At 41.0% G+C, this 19,128-nt stretch overlaps 1 protein-coding gene across 5 annotated transcripts in view; it reads right to left on the bottom strand.

Annotated features, from left to right (window-relative positions):
- The window catches only part of GLI3 (GLI family zinc finger 3), a 243,283-nt gene that overhangs the window by 45,334 nt on the left and 178,821 nt on the right, over nucleotides 1-19,128 (bottom strand). For 4 of the 5 annotated variants that reach the window (XM_074945305.1, XM_074945307.1, XM_074945308.1 and 1 more), the window contains 3 exons: nucleotides 5,340-5,556; nucleotides 3,671-3,787; nucleotides 2,017-2,157 (listed from right to left, as the gene is read on the bottom strand). In XM_074945305.1, coding sequence (XP_074801406.1) covers nucleotides 2,017-2,157; nucleotides 3,671-3,787; nucleotides 5,340-5,556 — 475 coding nt within the window. The remainder of the gene's footprint in view (nucleotides 1-2,016; nucleotides 2,158-3,670; nucleotides 3,788-5,339; nucleotides 5,557-19,128) is intronic. The other variant, XM_074945306.1, reaches the window with a different exon arrangement.

The following is a 19,128-nucleotide window of genomic DNA, read 5'->3' as shown; positions in this document are numbered from 1 at the left end:
GTAGTTTGATTTGTACTACTTTGAAGTGGCAGTTATCATTATTATTTACTATTATTGCTCTTATTATTTCATTTGTGTTGAGAGGCCCCAATCAGAATCGGGGCCTTGTTGTACTAAGCATGTCCAAACACATATGAAGACACAGTCCCTGCCACAGAGAACTTTTTTCTTTGTAATGCTGTGAGGTCCCATATTAAATACTAGCATCGCTTTCAAATATAAGAAACATTCTATTTCCATGTAATTCTTGCTGCTGTCTCTTACCAATGTAATGGGTCCCTCTGCAAATCAGGTCAGTAACAATCTCCACTTTTAAAATCTCACATTGCAGTGCCATTTAATACTATAATATGTTAGCTATATAACATGCACAGCAGAGTTCAATTAGATTGTATGTCTACAATTTCAACTTTCCTCTTTTTTCACTACCAAAGGCATTTTTAGTCTGCCTTTCTCTTTTAGTTCTAACATTTTGGTGGAAATGATTCATCATCAACACTGGATCATTTCTGAATATTCAGAAATATTTTCCAAGCATCCTAATACTTCAATCTTGCAATCATTAGCATATATCAGGAATATATGCTTCGCGCAGCCCCCATTGGCTGGAACGGAGAACCGTGGCCAGTGGGAGCTGCGATCGGCCGAACCTGTGGACACTGCAGGAAAACAAACCGACCCGGCCCGCAGGATTGGGGCCTAATTTTCTAAATTCAAAGTCTTTGTGGCGTCTGTTGAAATAGTTGCTCTTCATTAAAAAAAAATATTACCCCTCTGCTCAAAAATAATTCACACGGTCTCCAAAAAAAAAAAAAATCCCATTACGCTTGTGTAAAAATGTGAAAATATAATGTCACTGAAATAAATTTACTTTTGAACTACTTGGCATATTCTAATCTGTGATACAGCAATAATTTCTGCATCACAAATTTGTTACCGTTAAATATGTCTTGACGGGAAATTGCTAACGCAGCCTTAGTCCCACTGGGCAATATCGTCAGCCAGTGTAGATGGGCACCAGCAGACGGTCTGACCTATAATGCTCTAGAATGTATAAAAAAACATGAAAAAATGTGCATTTATCAACAGGTTTATTTTAATACTGTAGGCCCGATAAAGGAATGAATTATGCATTATATACAGCCCTGTGTATGGTGTTTTTTCACAAAACATCAAGGTTTTGATGCTCTGTTCTCTTCAACTGATAACACTGGTATGCATCTCTATCCCCAGTCAGGGCACAGGAGGTCATTTTTTAAAAGTTCATCATTAAAATAGTTCTACTATTTGGCTATTTGATTATTTAACAGAGGTACAGTCAATAGAGTTGCCATGGGCTAGCAATAGGGGAAGAGTGTGTTTGCTAAGAGATATTCTTATATTTGATGGTGCAATATTTCACCAAGTGTAGTACACAGTTGTAAACAATGCAAAAAAAAAATGTTGATGGGGGGTGTGTGTGTGACTAACCTTTGACCTGGAACGAATAAGGCTACAAGATTTGCCTTAATTCAAGGGACTGCAGTAACCCAGTTTATACATATCCAGCCAAGTAATCCACCTCAGTGCACATACTACAGTAAATTGATACATAAAATAAACTGTAAATCCTTAGGGGGAGGGAAGAATTTCCCCTTCTCCTCTTTCTATTGTTATAATCCCTTTAGGAAAAAAAATCAAACTTGGGTAAAGGTTAATAATAATTCATGTCCAGCTTACTATTACTCAATAACTATCAAAGTCTCTAACTCAAAATAGTGTTTGCTGGCTTACAGGATCAGAGCCATTACACTCTCTATTGAAGACTTTATTGAATTTTACACTAAGCTTTAGCTGACTGAACAGGTCAAGCACTCTGGCTCACAGTTTTCTTTATTCTCAGAAACTCATAAACCCTTCTCCAGTTTGCAACGCTGTTAGCTAAGAAACTTGACTCAGCACAGGGTCAGAGAACCTGACCCCCATGAAAAAGGTCACATAGTTTTAAAACCCAGTTCCTGAATACCATTAACTTACATGCACTAGCTGTTCCTGCGTGTCAAACTCTCGTGAACAGCCTTCCCAATGGCAGTTCGTCTCATAGACCACTTCGGGCTCCTGCTTGCTTTCATCTTTGTCCCCTTCCTCCTTTACAAGGGTCATTCCTTCTGGCTGTTCCTGGGGGAAAAAATAACAAAAAACAATCCAGGTGTGAAGAGAGGTGAGAAGAAACTCTGATAAAGAGGGGGAAGAAAGATGAATTACTTCAATATTAAAGGAAAGGTACAGTAAGAAAAGCCCAATTTAGATTAATTTATTCTTGATTCAGCTCATTACCCACATACATGTAAAACACAGAAGCCCTGAGTGGGCCTTGTAAACCAGACAGTGGAGATGGGCTATTTCTCTAAGAGCTGGTTCCCTATTTTAACAATATATTTTCCAGAAGTATCCAGTGCAGATCATTTCTGCAGGAACCTCCTCACATGGTGCCTTATTATACAAACTGATAGAAGAGGAAAAGAGAAAAGGCAGATCATGTCCCGAATTATTCAAACCTGCTGGCATTCGATATCAATGAGAGGTGGAAGAGGGTTAGGGGAAGAAGGGAGGTGAAGGGTCAAAACTTCTTAATAAAAATAACTGGAAGTCACAATGAAATAAATTAAAATCATAAAGGGCCTGTTTCTAATACTTGGATTAATTATATGGGTTGTCCCAATTGTTTCAGTGAGATTATGACTAAGTGAGATACTATTCAGTATGAGTAAGGGTATCAAAATTGGGATCAAATACTGTGGCTGCGCTTGCAAGCAAGATCATCAATCTAAAATGTACTTCAATTCTGAATCCCGTAATAGGCTCGGAATGTGAAACTTCTTCCAGAATTAGACTGATAATTTTCAGGATACTTGATGGATGCATTTGGTTTTTTCCCAGAACGTGTGTATGTGTGTGGTTGTATAGGTTCAGTTCCTAGCAGAGCCCCATTCTGCCCAGCTTGCTATTTGCTCAGGCTAAGAGTCAGATGTTAGGAGTCTTTCTGAACATTTGTTTCAGATTATGAAGACATGCTATTTTCTACTTCAGACCCCCAAGTAGGATTTAGATGGACTTTGGTTTTGGTTTTATGGATTCAGTGAAAAGACTGAGGACCTGATTCTGATCTTGCCAACCTTGGTGTAAATCAGAAGTAACTCTATCAAAGTCAGAGAGTTATGCTGGTGAAAAAGCATCACAAATGAGATCAGAATCATATGCTGAAGCCCTGAATCTGCAAAACACTGAAGCACATGCAAAGCCCAGTTGAAGTCAATGAGATTTAAGCATGTGCGTAACTTTAAGCATGTGCTTAAATACTCTGCTGAAGCAGGGCCTAAGTGCCTCAGGTTCACCTTTTATCACCAAATACCCCACAGCAAACAGAGGATTGAAAACTCCTCTAAAGACATACACAGATGCAAGTCTCTCCCCACCTCCTCCCCCAGCAAAAATATAAAACAAACCAGGTCATAACTGTTCACATTTGATTCTATAATCATCCCTTGGTATTATGGACTGATGCAGTGTGTGTGTGCATCCATGTATGCTAGGCCAATGGCCACAAAGCCTTAAAACGTGCTACAGATAAGATGTGCCTTCTGTCTGGCAGTGAGATGAAAGTCTGATTAATGAAACCTGCATGCTGTACCTGCATGTTTCCTGCACCTGGACTGGGGAGGTCCTCATCTGGTTTTATCTTGGAACGCTTGTTGTGCATTGGATCCCCGGTGCTGCTCACTGCAGATTCACTTGTGGGTTTATTCTGCTGCAGATATTGTTCCCCCAAAAGACAAAATTAGAGTGTAATAAATACACAGAGCTCCAAACAGAAATATGCAGCATCCGCTAAACAACTTTATTTGGAGATGCTACATTGTTAATTATATTGGCTATTGCCATTATACTGTATTCAATTACATAGCATTAACTTGCAGAATAGCTGCATCATTCGAACGTGTAATGGAGAGGGGGAAAAAATATAAGTGAATACACTCTGTGTAATTCATTATTATAAACCATTGTTGCTTTTGTCAGGATGGGGAAGGGTAATAAGGAGTCAATATTCCACGCAATTAGGACTTCAAAAGGTGATTACCATTTTGAAATGTGAGATCACTGTGCATTAGCTGCAATTAACATGAGAAGAAAGAAAGTTTACTTACAAGAAGGGCTATATATTTTATTTTACATCTGTAGTTAGAATCTCAGCATTTTTCTGAGACTTATAGTGGTGGAATAAGGAGAAGATCTGAGAGCTAATACAAAAGCATAGGCCAAAAAATCTTGGGAGAAACTCCTGGCTCCACTGTAGTCAATAGCAAAACTTCCACTGATATTTCTGGGGCCAGCATTTCACCTCTTGTATCTCAGGCTGTTCTCAAGGCTGGCCTTAGAGAAAATGGCCCCTGGCCCACACTGCATCTCTCCCATTGCCACAAGCTCCCTTCTGCAGCCTCATATCCCAGGCCCTCCCCACGCCTTGTCTCTTGACGACGGCACCTCCCTGACCACAATGTCCTGGGAAGTGGCTCATGTTGCCCACCCGTAAGGCCGGCCTTGGCTGTTCTGAATGCTAGCACCTGCAAGTAGATCTGCTGGGTGCATCTCTGAACCTGCCTGAAGCCCCATTAAAATCAACGGGGGCTCTGCAGGGATTTGTCCAGATCCACTTGCAGGAATTAGCTCCGAGTTTTGCAGCAGCCAGTACAACAAGGAACCAATCTTAGGCCATGCTAAAAACAAATAATGATTAACAACGACAACATAAACCATAATGAATCCAAAATATCAACCTGATTCACTACTGCACTACTCCAGTTATGTGTCAGTGCAACTACAATGATGAATCCAGGTCCAGTGAATCAAACTCTGCACGAATCAGTAAAAACCTTAAGTAATCAGTGGAGTTTCTCTGGATTTACACGGTGCAGCAGAGTAGAATGTCACCCTACATCTGTATAGTCATTATATTTAGCCTGATTTGGGAATGAGCAGTTCCTATCCTTAAAACGCTGTGGTTTCCTACATGCTTTCCCTCCTCCCCCACTCCCCACCTGGATTAAGTTGTCTGATTCAGGAGAGACAGTTGGGAACAAGGAGTCACTGAAATATTTATGAGGGACAGAAAGCATTCTACCAATCAGAAATCACAGATACACTCCTGTGATTTATAGTAAAGGACTGCAAAGGCCATAGCCACAAGAAAGTTGTTATCCAAGGTTCTCAGTGACTGTAGTGATTAACTGCTAACATGACAATGTGATTTGTTTTATTTTTTACATTAACAAGGTGCAAAGGTTTCTTTTGTTTGCTCTCACCTGCGTGGACTCGGAAGGACCAGAGCTGACCTGGACAGGGTTCAGGACACTAGGGATGCCTGGGATAGGTCTCTGGGTAGGAAAAGTTGGGGCAGGATGGATGAGTGGAGGGCTGTGTCCAAAGGCCGAACCTAGGGTTTGCTGACGACTTATAATTTGCTGATGCATTTGCTGGAGGGATACCGGTGTGGGAGGGTAAGTGAAACTCAGAGCAGGACTGAATTTAGGAGGAAAAACAGACAAAAAAGAGATAAGGACCATTGTTGTACAGGTAGTTTACATTTCCAGCTATTAAAGTAGCATAGACAAAAAGCTATCCCTTTCCCTCTCATTCTCCCCCCCTTTCTCCCTCCCCCAACAAATGACAAACATTGCTATTAAATCCAAATCTGGGTTACATTGATTACTGAGAGCAAAAATGATATTACAGCAAAATATCACGTTTCTACTCTTCCATTAAAAAGACTCCCATTTACCAACAATACACACAAAGCTGCCTGAAATAAAATTCAGGAAATCGGAAATAAGAGGCAAGCAGTTCAATAACAGCTATTTATTACAATAACAAACTTTATATAAAGAAAAAGAATGGGCGATTACATGTTTGCTAGTACTTTTATTGATAAGTAGCTCTGTATGTTCTCGTGTACGAAGCAATTCCTTTCATGCTATGCGCGTTCATATGTCTCCAGATCTTATTACAAGAGGAGAGAAAATCAATTGGTTAAATGTGGTTTGAACAACATGCTTGTCATATCACTCATTTGTTTGTAAAGATGGAAAGCTCAGTTCATCCAGAATGTCACCTAAAGAATTTCCATCAGTGCCGTTTGGTTACAGAAATTGATGGATTAACCTTTCCCCTCTGAAATTGGTGATCAATGTTTTTCAATGTAGAAATATTCCAATGGGAAAGCACTTCTCCCTCTTCTAGTTAAACAACACTAAATGTCTATTAAAGCCCATTATGCATGCTAATACCTGTCATCACTTCATTACCCCGCTGTATTTCCCAGACTAGTGTGAGTTCTGAGGAAATTACACAGCAGTCTAAAGACCTCTCTACTAATAGGTAGTGCCAAATCATTGTTTTTGTGCCATGCTTTAGAAATGAATTGTTTGGAGCTAAATCCTCTGACAAGGCCATGGGATAGTCTTGCAAGCATTTGCCAATAGCTTACAATCACACTGGCCAAAAAAAGAGAGAAAAAGTGTATTCACAAAAAATGTATTTTTTATTTTTTTTCTCTCTCTTAAAAAGAATCAATTAAAAGATCCTGGCAAATTAAAAACATTTGGACACGTGCGTGTACAAAAAAATAATAACTTGCAAGAATCGAGGTTTCTTGTAAAGTCAAAGGTGGTTTTAGTGCAAATTTAAAGTCTGGAGTCTTAATTACTGTTACCGTTAAGCACATTAACCGAAAACATTGAGATAAAAAATAATTCAAATCATTTCAACCATTTTAAGTAATAATTCTACAGATAGCCTGTGTTCATTAATCTGACTATACATTTTGTCTGTTTGACTACAATCCATAAAGAGACGGCTTCAACGTGATTACATTACTATTATTCCTGGTGAGAACTCCGCATTACAATAGTCTGCCCATTTAGGACAGAATATCATTAAGAATACCCTGGGAGAATTTTACCAGTCTTTGAGGAACTCTCTTTTCATTTTGCATTGTATTCTTTTAATAAAGGGAGGCAGGAATGTAGTGAAAACAGTAATTGTTCACAGCAAGAGTTAGGGAGAAATCAGTAATAATATTCAGTTATTGCAGCCCTACAGTCCTTGCCAGTGTTCCTGTAAGCAACCATGAATGATTACAGCACGACTTAGCTAAGGTAGCCACTATGGATGATTGATAGGACATTAATCAAAAGATGCATATCAGGCTCAGAATTTGTTCACAAGCTTTCTTCTAATAGCTGATTTCATGTTCACTGAGCTCTATGCCAGTTTGTTCAATTTATTCTTCAGTGTACAAGCCATTCATCAAAGAACACAATGATTTAACACCCCTTTTCCCTTTTAGTGAACACACATTACTAAGTGTAACTACACTGTTCTGTTCATTAAAAATAACATACAATTACAACGTCACACACCAGTCTGAAACAGCAGTCGTGTAGCCCTACTAAGCATTTATGTTTCTATAGATACTACAGATTAATCAGGTGGAGGTCCGAAGTCACACATGATCCAAAATCTAGGTGGTACAGTCCCAAGGATGCTACCCAGTTCTTCTGGGTCAACAAATATAATACTCAAATAATGTGAATTAAGTGCTTGGTATTTTATTCCTGGTGTGTTCTGGGAATAAATTATAATATTTACTTAACATGTAGGGACACAAATGGCTTGATCCTCTTCTCACTTGCACCAGTTCAAATAAAAATTAACTTCAATGGGAGCTGCAGGTGGTCAGCACGTTTGAAAATCCAGCCACTTAGGTGTTCAAATATAAATTTAGGAACCTAACTTTAGGCACTCGGGTTTGAAAACTTTGGCCACTATACGTTAGGTCCTACATACTAAAAAAAAAGTGATATTAGTTTTAATCCACAAGATATTAAGGGCTAAAATCTGTTCTTAAAAACTTATATGTTACTGCCTTTGACACACGGTCATCTCCGACCTAGAGTGAAATTTAGCCCTAAAAGGAATGGTGCATAAAAGATCTCTTACAATCAGTTCTTTTGGACAGCCTGCAATCCAAACAGAGATTCCTTTGATGAGGTAGTATGGCTGTTGTGATATCAGTGCCTTGAGACACTGGCAGTGGAATGTCAAGGTCGGACCTTTGGATCTGGATCTTTGTGGGATAGTAAAGAAACTGCAAGACCACCACTAGCGAGCTCTACTTGCACTCAGTGCTCCTGAGCAACTTGTTCACTTATACTTATTGGAGCTCAGCGAATAACATTTGTAATATTCTCGACTTAATCCCGCCAAAGAGAGGCACACGCACTTAAGAAGGACCTTCTCTTAGCCAATGATTACCACGTTCCACTCCCCATTTCACATACATGAAAACAACACAAACATTGTATCTTACTTCCAACTTTAAGATGCCTTTTAAACTAATGGACTCCCAACGGTTTGTTGCACGCAGTCAGACAGTGCTGCTATATTTTATATTGGTGCTCCCCAATACAATAATATTAAAAATAATACCACCTAGCTCTTACGTGGCGCTTTTCATCAGTAGATCTCATGATGGAAATGGGCACTTTAAAAAGGAAACAGGAGATGTGTTATATGCTTTTTTCTCCCAAGTACAATTCAAAGATGGTCCCAGCTGCCACCCACCAGTAAGATGAATGAAAATGATAAACCCTAGCCTACAGAGATGTTCTCTTTCTTCGCATCTGCTTTGAGTAACCCACACGTTATCAAAGAGAAGGCTTTATTCCTACATCCATGCAACTGTAAAATATCCAGCATGAATAATGCAAATGACTTACAATGGCCACCATGTTGTCCCATAAGACCCTCTGTATTCACCCCACTTTCTTCAAATAGAGGGCATGACTTATTGACTTAACTCTTTCACAGCAATCAGCAATATACTTGGCATTTCAAAGTTGTGCGCTAGATTACAAGTTGGACAGACAAGTAGCAGCATGGCAGACAAAACAGACTCTTTTCCCATCTTCGTAGGAAGTGGTGTATATTGGAAGGTAGCAATTGCATAAGAAGCTCTAAAAAAAAACTCAGCAGGGGAGTGAGGCTGGAAAGAGGAAGAATCCTTGTCTCTGTATTTTCTCCCTTTTATTCAGTACCTTACTGCAAGAACTGAGAATAAGATATCATGATTTTCATGTGCTGCCTGACAACACATATTCCACCCAGTGGCAGAAGAACACAAAGATGGGCCCCAGTGCAGGTTTTTATTGTGGAATTTCTCCCTGAAATTCGAATTATACACCTCAAACATGGTGATTCAACTGTTCAGGACTTCATAACGTTTCATTCTCAAAATGTTAAACTGTTTCACATAAGCTACAAGACTATAAAACACTAAAGTTTTCTACTCGCATATTTGATCCCCCCATAAGAGTCCAGCTGGAGAGTGGAGGTATCAGAGCTAAGATTCCAGACTCTCCAGCCATATATGACCAACTGGGGACCCCCCACCAGCAACTGGGAGGAGGGGTGTTGAGCCAAGACCCCCCCAAAAACACACACACATACCCACAGCTCATGGGAAAGAGGTGGAGGGGGTGCAATCCGCAGGCCTGGAGGTGAAGTGTGGGGATTGGGGAGGCTGGTGGTTTGGTGAGGAAGGAGTTGGGAGTTCTGGGAAGGAACCAGAGGGCAGACGGGTGTAGGGGTTCAGTGTGAGACTGGAGGAATGATATAAGGACAGCGGATTCTGGGGGAAGGGGCAGAAATCTGAAGGCCCCAAAAACAAACAGCCCAGACAGACAGCCCATGAGGGGCAGAGGGTAAAGTGGGGGGCTGGGGGAAGTGGTTGGGGACAGAAGGGGTTGGGGTTGTGCGGCTGGCGTGAGAAAACTGGAATCGCACAGCTGTGAGGAAGGGTAAATCGGAGAGGAGATGGAGAGGGCACACAGGAAGTATGGGAGATGTGGTGTTGCCAGGCTGTGGGGTGGGGATACATCAAGGGGTGGTGCTTACGAGAGAACATGACACCAATCACTCTCTCCTGGCTCCTATCCCACGGGGCTGGCTGGGCTCAGCTTCCCGCTCAGGGCATCACCACCTCCAGGGTTACAGTGGCACTTGGGTTTGCCCCAGCCGCTCTGAGGGTGGGCAGGCTGGGCCAAATCTGTGGGAGTGGTGTTGCATGGGGTCATCCCCCCCACCCCCAAGTGCATGGGGTCACAGTACCACTCAAATTTGGCCAAGTAGTTAGTGAGGCAGCATAGGAAGAAGGGGTATCAATTAGCTAGTAGATCTCAGTGGAACAACTCAAAAATGGCAACCTCTATAGAGCCATGAAGTTGACTTCCTAACTAGCTCAGACTCCTGCCTCAGAACAATTCTCTCCAACTGTTTCTGAAGACCACTTATTAGACAAGATGACCTGGCTGGGCTCAAGGTCGCCTTTACATAAGATGCTGTCATCAGGAGGGTTTGGCTGCTCTTTGTGATTTAGAAAAGGGTGGGACGGAAGCTGAAAGGATGAGAGGGATCTTGGAGAACAGAGAGTAGCAGCTCTTTTGCTGCCCTTGAGAAATCACTCAGACTGCTGAACAATACAGTTGATGGTGAAGTCCAAAAGAATCGGGATACACAAAACTGCTGACACTGAATGAGAATCTGGAATGGATTTCCTGAATCTTAATTAGCATGTGGCAAGTTTAACAAATCCAGTAATCCAGCCTCTCATTGCTTTCTCTTATTGCAGGGGGATCAAGGCAAGGCAAGGCTACTGAGATTTTTCCTGTTGTCCTTTCAAAACAACACCCCCACAAATCATCTGGTTCATCTCATCTGGCCCTACCAGGGGCCAAGACAAAATGTTTGCATGGTTGAAAGACCTCACATCAAACTCATACTTTTTCATTATGGTGCTTTTGTTCTCAAGAACTCTCTCACTGAAGACCGTGTGTAGCATGTGTTGATGCAGACGCCCTTTACTCACCTGACTAAAAAGAAAATCACTTAATCACTAGAGTTGTCCTCCACCTCCCCTTTCACTCCCCTATTCTTCCTGCTTGCTTAGTGTCTGCAATGTCTTCTCTTAGTCTGAGCTCCTAAAGATTGCTGTGATTTTTCCTAAGGTTTGTCCTCTCTCTGTTGTAATTCCACACCATGTAATATACTGTGTGTGTTTTTAAAGCATTCCCGTTGGTAATAATCCACAAGGCACTAAGGTAGTGGTCCCCAAACCACTGGGGTGTGCCCCCCTAGGGGGTCCAGAGGAATGTTCAGGGGGCCATGCGGCAGGGCACCGGCCAGCCTCAGCGGAGGATGGGAGGAGTGCCACCCAGCCATGGTCTGCCCCCAGCACAGCTCCAGCCCAGCTCTGCCCTCATTCCCGCTCCACCCCCAGGAAAGCTCTGCCTCTAGGCCCACCTCCTCCCTCGTCCCCAGTTCAGCCCCCAGCTCAAGCTCCTCTGCTGAGCCAACTGTGCAGTAATGGAGGGGGGTTGGTGTGGACAGATTCCATTACTGGGGGGGGGGGGGAAAGGAGACGAGACAGGAAAAGTTTGGGCACCACTGCACTGACTAAAAGTCCTGCTTGAGGTAATAACAACAGTACTTTGCACTTACATGGCACGTACAAAGCACTGTACAAATATTGACCACATCTAGCTGCATAACCCTAGTGTAGCTAGGCCAGGAGCAACAGGGAACTTTTTAAAAAAAAATCTCAAGAATATACTCCGGGGCAAGATTGTGGCTGGTCCTATGGGGTTGTGCAAGAGAGGAGAGGGTGCAAAGAACTCTCACTCCTGCTCAGTGGACAACCACAATCCCAGGTCCAGGTTCTCCCTTACCTAAGGACCTAATACCAGCTATATCACTGTATACCCTAGTGTAGATTGGCAGTGATGGGGCCATGGCTTAGTCTTTCAGCCAGCAGACAGAAGGCAGCACGTAGAGGAGCTCACAGTCATTCAGAGATATAATCAAGGCCACTGTTGCATGTACTTTCCCAGTGCCCTCTAAGAATCTGGCTGTCTCAGATAGAATGGCTCTGTGAGCTGTCTCTGGGGCAGAGTCCTTCTCGTCCCCAATGACTCAGGCTGTGACTTAACCTTTTATATCTATGTTGATACTGTGTACTTCATTACATCATGATTCAGGAAGAGACGAGGCACCCAATGTCACCTTGAGAACAGAAACCAAGGCAAGAACAGAATCTGATCTGATAGGGATGAAGAAGTATGGATACCGCTCATGCAACGGGCCTCAATGAAGTTTTAGTAAATATTAACTGACCCATTCCCCCTATCAAATGGGGAATGCCTTTAACAGCTGGTTAGAGTACTTGGAAACTGAAGGTATTTTAGTGGATCCTGAATATTCAGCCAAAACTGGTGTGTTCAAATGCTGATATCACAGATTACCTGCATACAGTATACATGCTGGGTTTTGGGTTCCCTATAGACCAGTGCTGGGCAACCTGTGGCCCATCATGGTAATTCGCTGGCAAGCCCCGAGACAGTGTTTACATTGACAGTTTGCAGGCACAGCTGCCTACAGCTCCCAGTGGCCGCGGTTCGCCCTTCCCAGCCAATGGGAGCTGCAGGAAGCAGCACAGGCCACTGGGACGTGCGGCGGCCACTGGGAGCTGTGGGAGGCCGTGCCCACGGACGGTCAATGTAAACACTGTCTCGCGGCCCACCAGCGGATTACCTGGATGGGTGCAGGTTGCCTACCACTGCTATAGACCATGTGTGATGGGATTACACTGTACACACACATACACACACAGACAATTGGTGTCTTTTAGCAGAATGCTGTGCAACAAGCTAACTGAGGAAAAATCTAATGAAAACGATGGACACATTTGTTATGAGCATGCTCTAAAACGGTTTTTAAAATTCCTGTGCATGGGGCGTGTTGGATTACTCCATGCTAACATTACTAATGGTACTGGGTATGATTCCATGTAAAATGACTCACTGCTGCCTGGTGTATAAGAAATGTGTTGTTGCTATTTTATGACTGTTTAAAACAGGAAAAAAGGGACAGGACGGTTGGAAAATGAAAAGGATCGCTAAATCTGAGCCAGTTTTTCCAGCTCTGAGAGTGTTAAACACCTACAGCCAAAGAGCTACGGTACCTGTTCTCCAAGGTTGAATAAGTAGCTAAACACAGAGTATACAGACAATAAAATATAAAATAAAAATCTCACATGTGAACAAAGAAGGCTCCTGTTGCTATAGACCCTACAGAGCGGTTGGGTCAGCCAACACTTGCATGCATCAAGGGAAAAGTTAAAAAATATGACTTAAATCTGCAGAGCATTTTAATCTTTTCACAGATTTAAGAACTTTTAATTCTAAAATTTATCAATTGTGGCAGACCTAAAAGTACTGGTGTAAAAAAGTCTCCTAAAAGTAGTTATTTCTGAGAGCTAGAAATCCAAAACTACTCAAAAGTGACGAGTGATTTTGGATGCCTTGATTTTTAGGTGTCCAACTTGAGACACCTTGAATCGACCAGATTTTCAGAGGTTAGGTGCTCAGCACTTTTGCAAAATCAAGGTCCTTTAAGGTGTCTCAAGTTGGGTATCAACACTGGCCACCAAAAAATCACTAGTTAATGAAAAAATCTTGGCAATAACAAATAGCAGTCACATAAATATGAATAAAGCACACATCTCTTTCTTCCCAGTGCATGTAAAGAAGAGAAAATATATAACATTCGATGCAGTGTTATTTCTATTTTGGTTGTAGAATTCATATTTAATATCATTTTTCTAAAATTCTGTGAGAGAGTGAAAAGAAAAGAAAAGAAAAGAAAAGAAAAGAAAAGAAAAGAAAAGAAAAGAAAAGAAAAGAAAAGGGTGAATGTCTGTACTGTAAAACGAAGGGGAAACTATGTAGTTTGTCTTTTGCCTATTGTCCTTTGTTGGTGGTGGTGGTGGAAGGGTTAGAAAACTCTGTAGTAACTCTCCTTTAACTTGCAATGATATTTCAAATATAATGACAAAAAAAATCTCAGTGACATTTATTTTTCAATATTATGTGCTTCTTTCTTTCTTTCTTTCCCCCCCTCTCTAAAGTTTCAAACACCCTGCACTGGAGGTAAAACAGGGCAATGAACTACATTGCAATTACATGAGCACATCAAGTTTTAAGGAACTGACTTCAAGAAGAAGAAAAACAGACATTATAATCAAAACCAAACTTTGTGGCTACTTTGTGGCTGTCCTATTAACAAGGTTATCCAGTTTCTAGACACAGCTGTGGATTTCACCACAAAACAGCTGTGACTCAAAGTTAGGAAAATTCTTTGCTTTTTTATATATGTTGTTTATGTACATATAGATAGACAGATACATATACTTATAGTTGGACCGCAATTTGACAAAGATCATGGGGGACACCCAAAACCTCCATAAAACAGACAGCTGGTTGACTCCTCCAAGGTCAGCCATCTCAGCAGGACTTATTTACATAAAAGCTTGCAGTACAGCCATAAGTCTGTGCATATATATGTTCTGCTGAGCTTGTCAGTTGTGGGGAAGGTGGCTGCTTCTCTCTCTAAGTTCTACTCCTGTAGAATGCCTAAATTTGTACTGCACGTCTTCCATCCAGCAGTTTTAGTGATTTAAAAAATAATAAATTGCATTGCATTATGATTGGCAATATTATACCCTGGATGGGTGTGGAGCCGATAAAGCTACATATTTTGTCACACTATCCTCTACTGTTGCATAAAGACCCGAGGGCAACGAAACTGAGGTAGGCAGGATTCAGTTACCCAACAAAGTACAGCTGCCAGCATCTTGGGTGAAACCCTGGCTCCATTAGAGTCAACGGAAACTTTGCCATCAACTTCAGTGGAGCCCAGATTTCCCCCTTCATTTTGAATCTGGGTGTCATCTTTTTACACATTGTTAAGGGATCTTGATACAATTGCAACTGAATACTCTTCCTGTTTTAGGAATGAACTGAGGCAATGGTTCAGAAAAGCATCCCTCTGACAGCACTGAAGCACATGCTTTAGTGCTGTTGTGAACAGGGATGGACTTAAGCATGTGCTTCAGTGCTTTCCTGAATCAGTGACCTAGTCATTCAGAAGATGCATCTACAGGCTGTACAAATGGCTTAGCTAAATCATAATAATTTAAAACTGGTGAGCAATGTTTTTAACTTCTCAAATGCCTGTTTACGCTTCTTTTCCTAAAGCCAGGGAATGCCCTGGAATTCCTTTTAGGGTTTATTGACCACAGGCTGATTTGGAATTAACCTTACCGAATAGTTTTTCATCCGCATAGATCTCTCTAGATTAGGCAATCCAACTATGACTTTTATTTATCTGAATCAACAATTAAACCATCTTCGTTCAACTTGTGTCTAATACAGACAACTTTTATAAGGTTTTTTTTTTCTTTTTCTTTTTAAAGTTCAGCGCAGATGAACTTTCTTTCTCTCAGCAAAACCTCCTAAGGATTTCAGTGCGTTCTTCAAGGTCTCTAGCCCAAATTAAATCATCAGCCATTACATTGTTCTGCTGGGTGTTGGGTAAAACGTTGTTGAATCTGGTATGCATAATAGTTGCCCTTCATTCAGGATAAATGTAAAGATATGTCTACACTATGGAGACTATCGTAGTATAGCTACATCCTCATTGACATAGCTCCACTGAGGTCAACGGAACTACACTGATTTACATAAGAGGACACTCTGACTCTTCATAATTTGTTTCTCTTAATGCGGTATTCTTGTTCCAGGAATTCTACAGAAAGTGCAACTAGGCTTTGTAAGACACCAGAAAATTTTTCTAGTATTTTGTCTTAGTTCTCTACCTGTAGTTCAGTGACATTTATAGCAAACACCTTTTAAACTAAAGTCATGGCTAAGCAGGTTTTTAGTCCTAAAACAGGTGGCATACGTGTATTAAATATACAGGAAATCTTATTTGATACTAAATACATGTTTTAATAGTTATTTATCCTTAACACTCATATTTTATGTTCTGAATATGAAACAAGCTTTGTATTAGATTCCTTAGCTACACTATTATATATTTTTCTTGGAAAAACATTATATTATGCGCGACTACCTAGTTTCAAGGCTATAACTCTGCCAATAACATTTGCCAAATTAGCCAATCTGAAGTGATTTGCTCTGCAGGGACTATAACTACAAAGAGATCTGATATGTATGTATGAACACACATGCGTGCATACACACACTCACTTTATATCCTTCTTTTCCCACCCTTTGTATGCTGCTTGATTTAGAGGCAGAGACCATGTTGTTTGTGTGTGTGTAAAACATCTACCACCTTCCACTCAAAACATGGATAATCCCCAAAACAATCTAACTGAATCTCATTATTCTGTAAAATATAGATTTCATAAGAAGAGACTACAGATAGAAATCCACTTTAGGATTAGACTCCTTAGGATTAGACTCAACTTCCAACATTACATTAAGATTTGATTTCTGTTCCTATTGTAATTCTCCACTGCCATTTATAATTGTGCTAAGGGGGTATAAAATGCAGCTAGACTGATCAGGTAGTGCTTTACACCCACTTTGCCCAGGTTACATTGTACAAAGCAGTGGAAAAGAAGGCCCCTCATGTTTAAGTGTGTAATGTACACGTACTCCCAACAGGGTGTTTTTCACTGGAATTGTCTCAGGTCTGAAGTTGGCTTCATGGAGTTGCTTGGGTGAAAGTGAATGTCGAAATGGACCCATTGTCCACAAAGTATTTCTCTGAATATTGAGGGAGTTTAAATCCATAAATGAATACTACAAGTGGCTGTTACGCTCTTATTCAAAATAGCACAAAAATACACATGGACCTATGAGGCATCTTTTTCTTTTCTGTGCTCCTAGATCTTGAAAATGACTATACTGATTTAAACTAAACCTTTTATTTACAATTACACACTACTAGCCAGAGACCTTACACTGTGTGAAAAAATTCAGCCCAAAGTGAGTTTTTATGTCTGACTTGTAAAGATCTAAAAATAAAGATGAATAATAATATGGCAAAACACCTTTAAAGCTTGTCGAGTAAACAAAGTCTCTTACCTGGTGTGTGAGTGTGTCTTTCTACCTATGCAAACAGTAAGATCTGTGCAACCTCCTGCATTAAGTGATTCCTGTAAAGTATCCCCAAACATACTGTGGTCCACTTGCTCATTTCCAAATATATTCTAGAATTCCGTCCTGCCTTTTACCAGCTCCAGTAAGCAACATATTTTTGTCAGATGTGATGATGCACAAGGAATGAGACGTGAATATAGATAATATTATAATGCCATCAATAGTAGGGCCTCCTCTGGAATTCTGTGTGAAGTACTGGTCACCCCACTTCCAAACGGATATTGTAGAACCACAGGGGTTTCAGAGAAATCCAACAAGAATGATCAAGGGCCTGGGAAAACTCTCATAAAAGAGATTGAAAATAATCTTTACTTTAGAAAAGAAACAAATAAGAGGAAGTGAGATAAAAGTATATAAAATAATTACATAGAGAAGTTAGACTGGGAACCTCTGTTCTCGGTGTCTCATAACACAGGAGCAAAGAGATATTCAGTAAAATTTTAAGGCTGAAAACTGACAGGAGGAAACACTTTTTTCACTCACTACATAAATAGCCTGTGGATCTCACCACTGCAGGATGTTGTTGAGGCCAAGAACTTAGTAGGATTCAAAGAGAGATTGGATGTTTATGTGGATAACATGAATATCCAGTGTTATAATATTTAATGCTAAAATAATTTTAAAAGGGATATAATATCTCATGCTTCATGATGTTCACCCACCTGTAACTGTGAGGGATTTGGGAACAGATTATCCTCTGAGATGGCCTCACTTTCAGTCCACTTTACTCTCATTTGCATCATCTCTCTCTTGGTCTCCCCTTTCCAGTTGATTTGTGCCCCTCCTTATGTGTGTAGAGGGAAACTGATCTTCAGCATCCAGGTCTTTCCCCATGTGCCGGCCGAAGGAAAACTAATATGTGATCCTATGAGTTTAATCAATTTCCTATAGCAGTTGTTTCTCTCTCTCTATATATATATACACACATGTATATAATTTCTAGTCAGTTTCCCTCTTCTAGTACTTTACACAAGGAGCTTAAATGCAAAGGGAAAATTATTCGGAATCTATTCAGCTGCGCCTTGTAGAAGCACAAGCCCTACCCTCCACTGCTAAAGCTCATGCTCCCTCCTCCCCCCAACCCCTTCTCCTACTACTCAAACTTATGCTACAGTTCAGCTTGCCTTTCCCCCACTACTTAAATCTTCTCCAAGGATGTTCAGCTTCACTTCAGCCTAGCAGCAAAGTGATATTAACCAGATCATGCAAACTCTGGCTATAATTAACCAGATCTTGTTAATTTCACTTTTCTGCTCCAATCACATATACAACTGAGAGGCAGAGGAGCAGATCCTCGGAAAAAAGAGCTGCTGTGTTTTCTCAGCTCTTTGCAATCCTTGGAAAAGATCCCAGAGGACTCCTGAACAAACACAAAAATCAATTTTAAGGTGGGTTATGTGGCCAAATTCTGCCCTCAGTTAAACTTGCTAGATGCAGAGTAACTCCATCATAGTCAGTGGAGCTACTCCTGATTGAAGCAAGTGCAACTGAGAGCAGGGTTTGGCCCAGATGCTGAAGAATGACTTGGCAAAAATGGTACCACAAGAATGGCCATACTGGATCAGACCAATGGTCCCTCTAGCCCAGTATCCTTTCTTCTGACAGTGGCCGGTACCAGATGTTTCAGAGGGAGTGAACACAACAGGGCAATTTTTTGAGTGATCCATCCCCTGGAACACAGACCTAGCTTCTAGCAGAGGTTTAGGGACACCCAGAATATGGCGTTGCATACCTGACCATCTTGACTAATAACCACTGATGGACCTATCCTCCATGAACTTATCTAATTCTTTTTTTAACTTTTGGCCTTCACAACATCCCTTGGCAATGAGTTAAACAGGTTGACTGTGTGTTGTCTGAAGTAGTACTTGCTTACACTTGTTTTAAACCTACTGCCTATGAATTTTATTTGATGACCCTTAAGGATGCTATGGGCTCTGTGCTAACAGTGATTTCTGGATGCCAAAAAAGCAACGTTCTAACCTCTTAGGTTTATTAAATACCCCAT

The sequence above is a fragment of the Natator depressus genome, chromosome 2, assembly GCF_965152275.1.
Source record: "Natator depressus isolate rNatDep1 chromosome 2, rNatDep2.hap1, whole genome shotgun sequence".
NCBI classification, from domain to species: domain Eukaryota; kingdom Metazoa; phylum Chordata; order Testudines; family Cheloniidae; genus Natator; species Natator depressus.
Note: the sequence above shows the minus strand (reverse complement) of the source record. Positions and strands in the feature narration are given on the sequence as shown.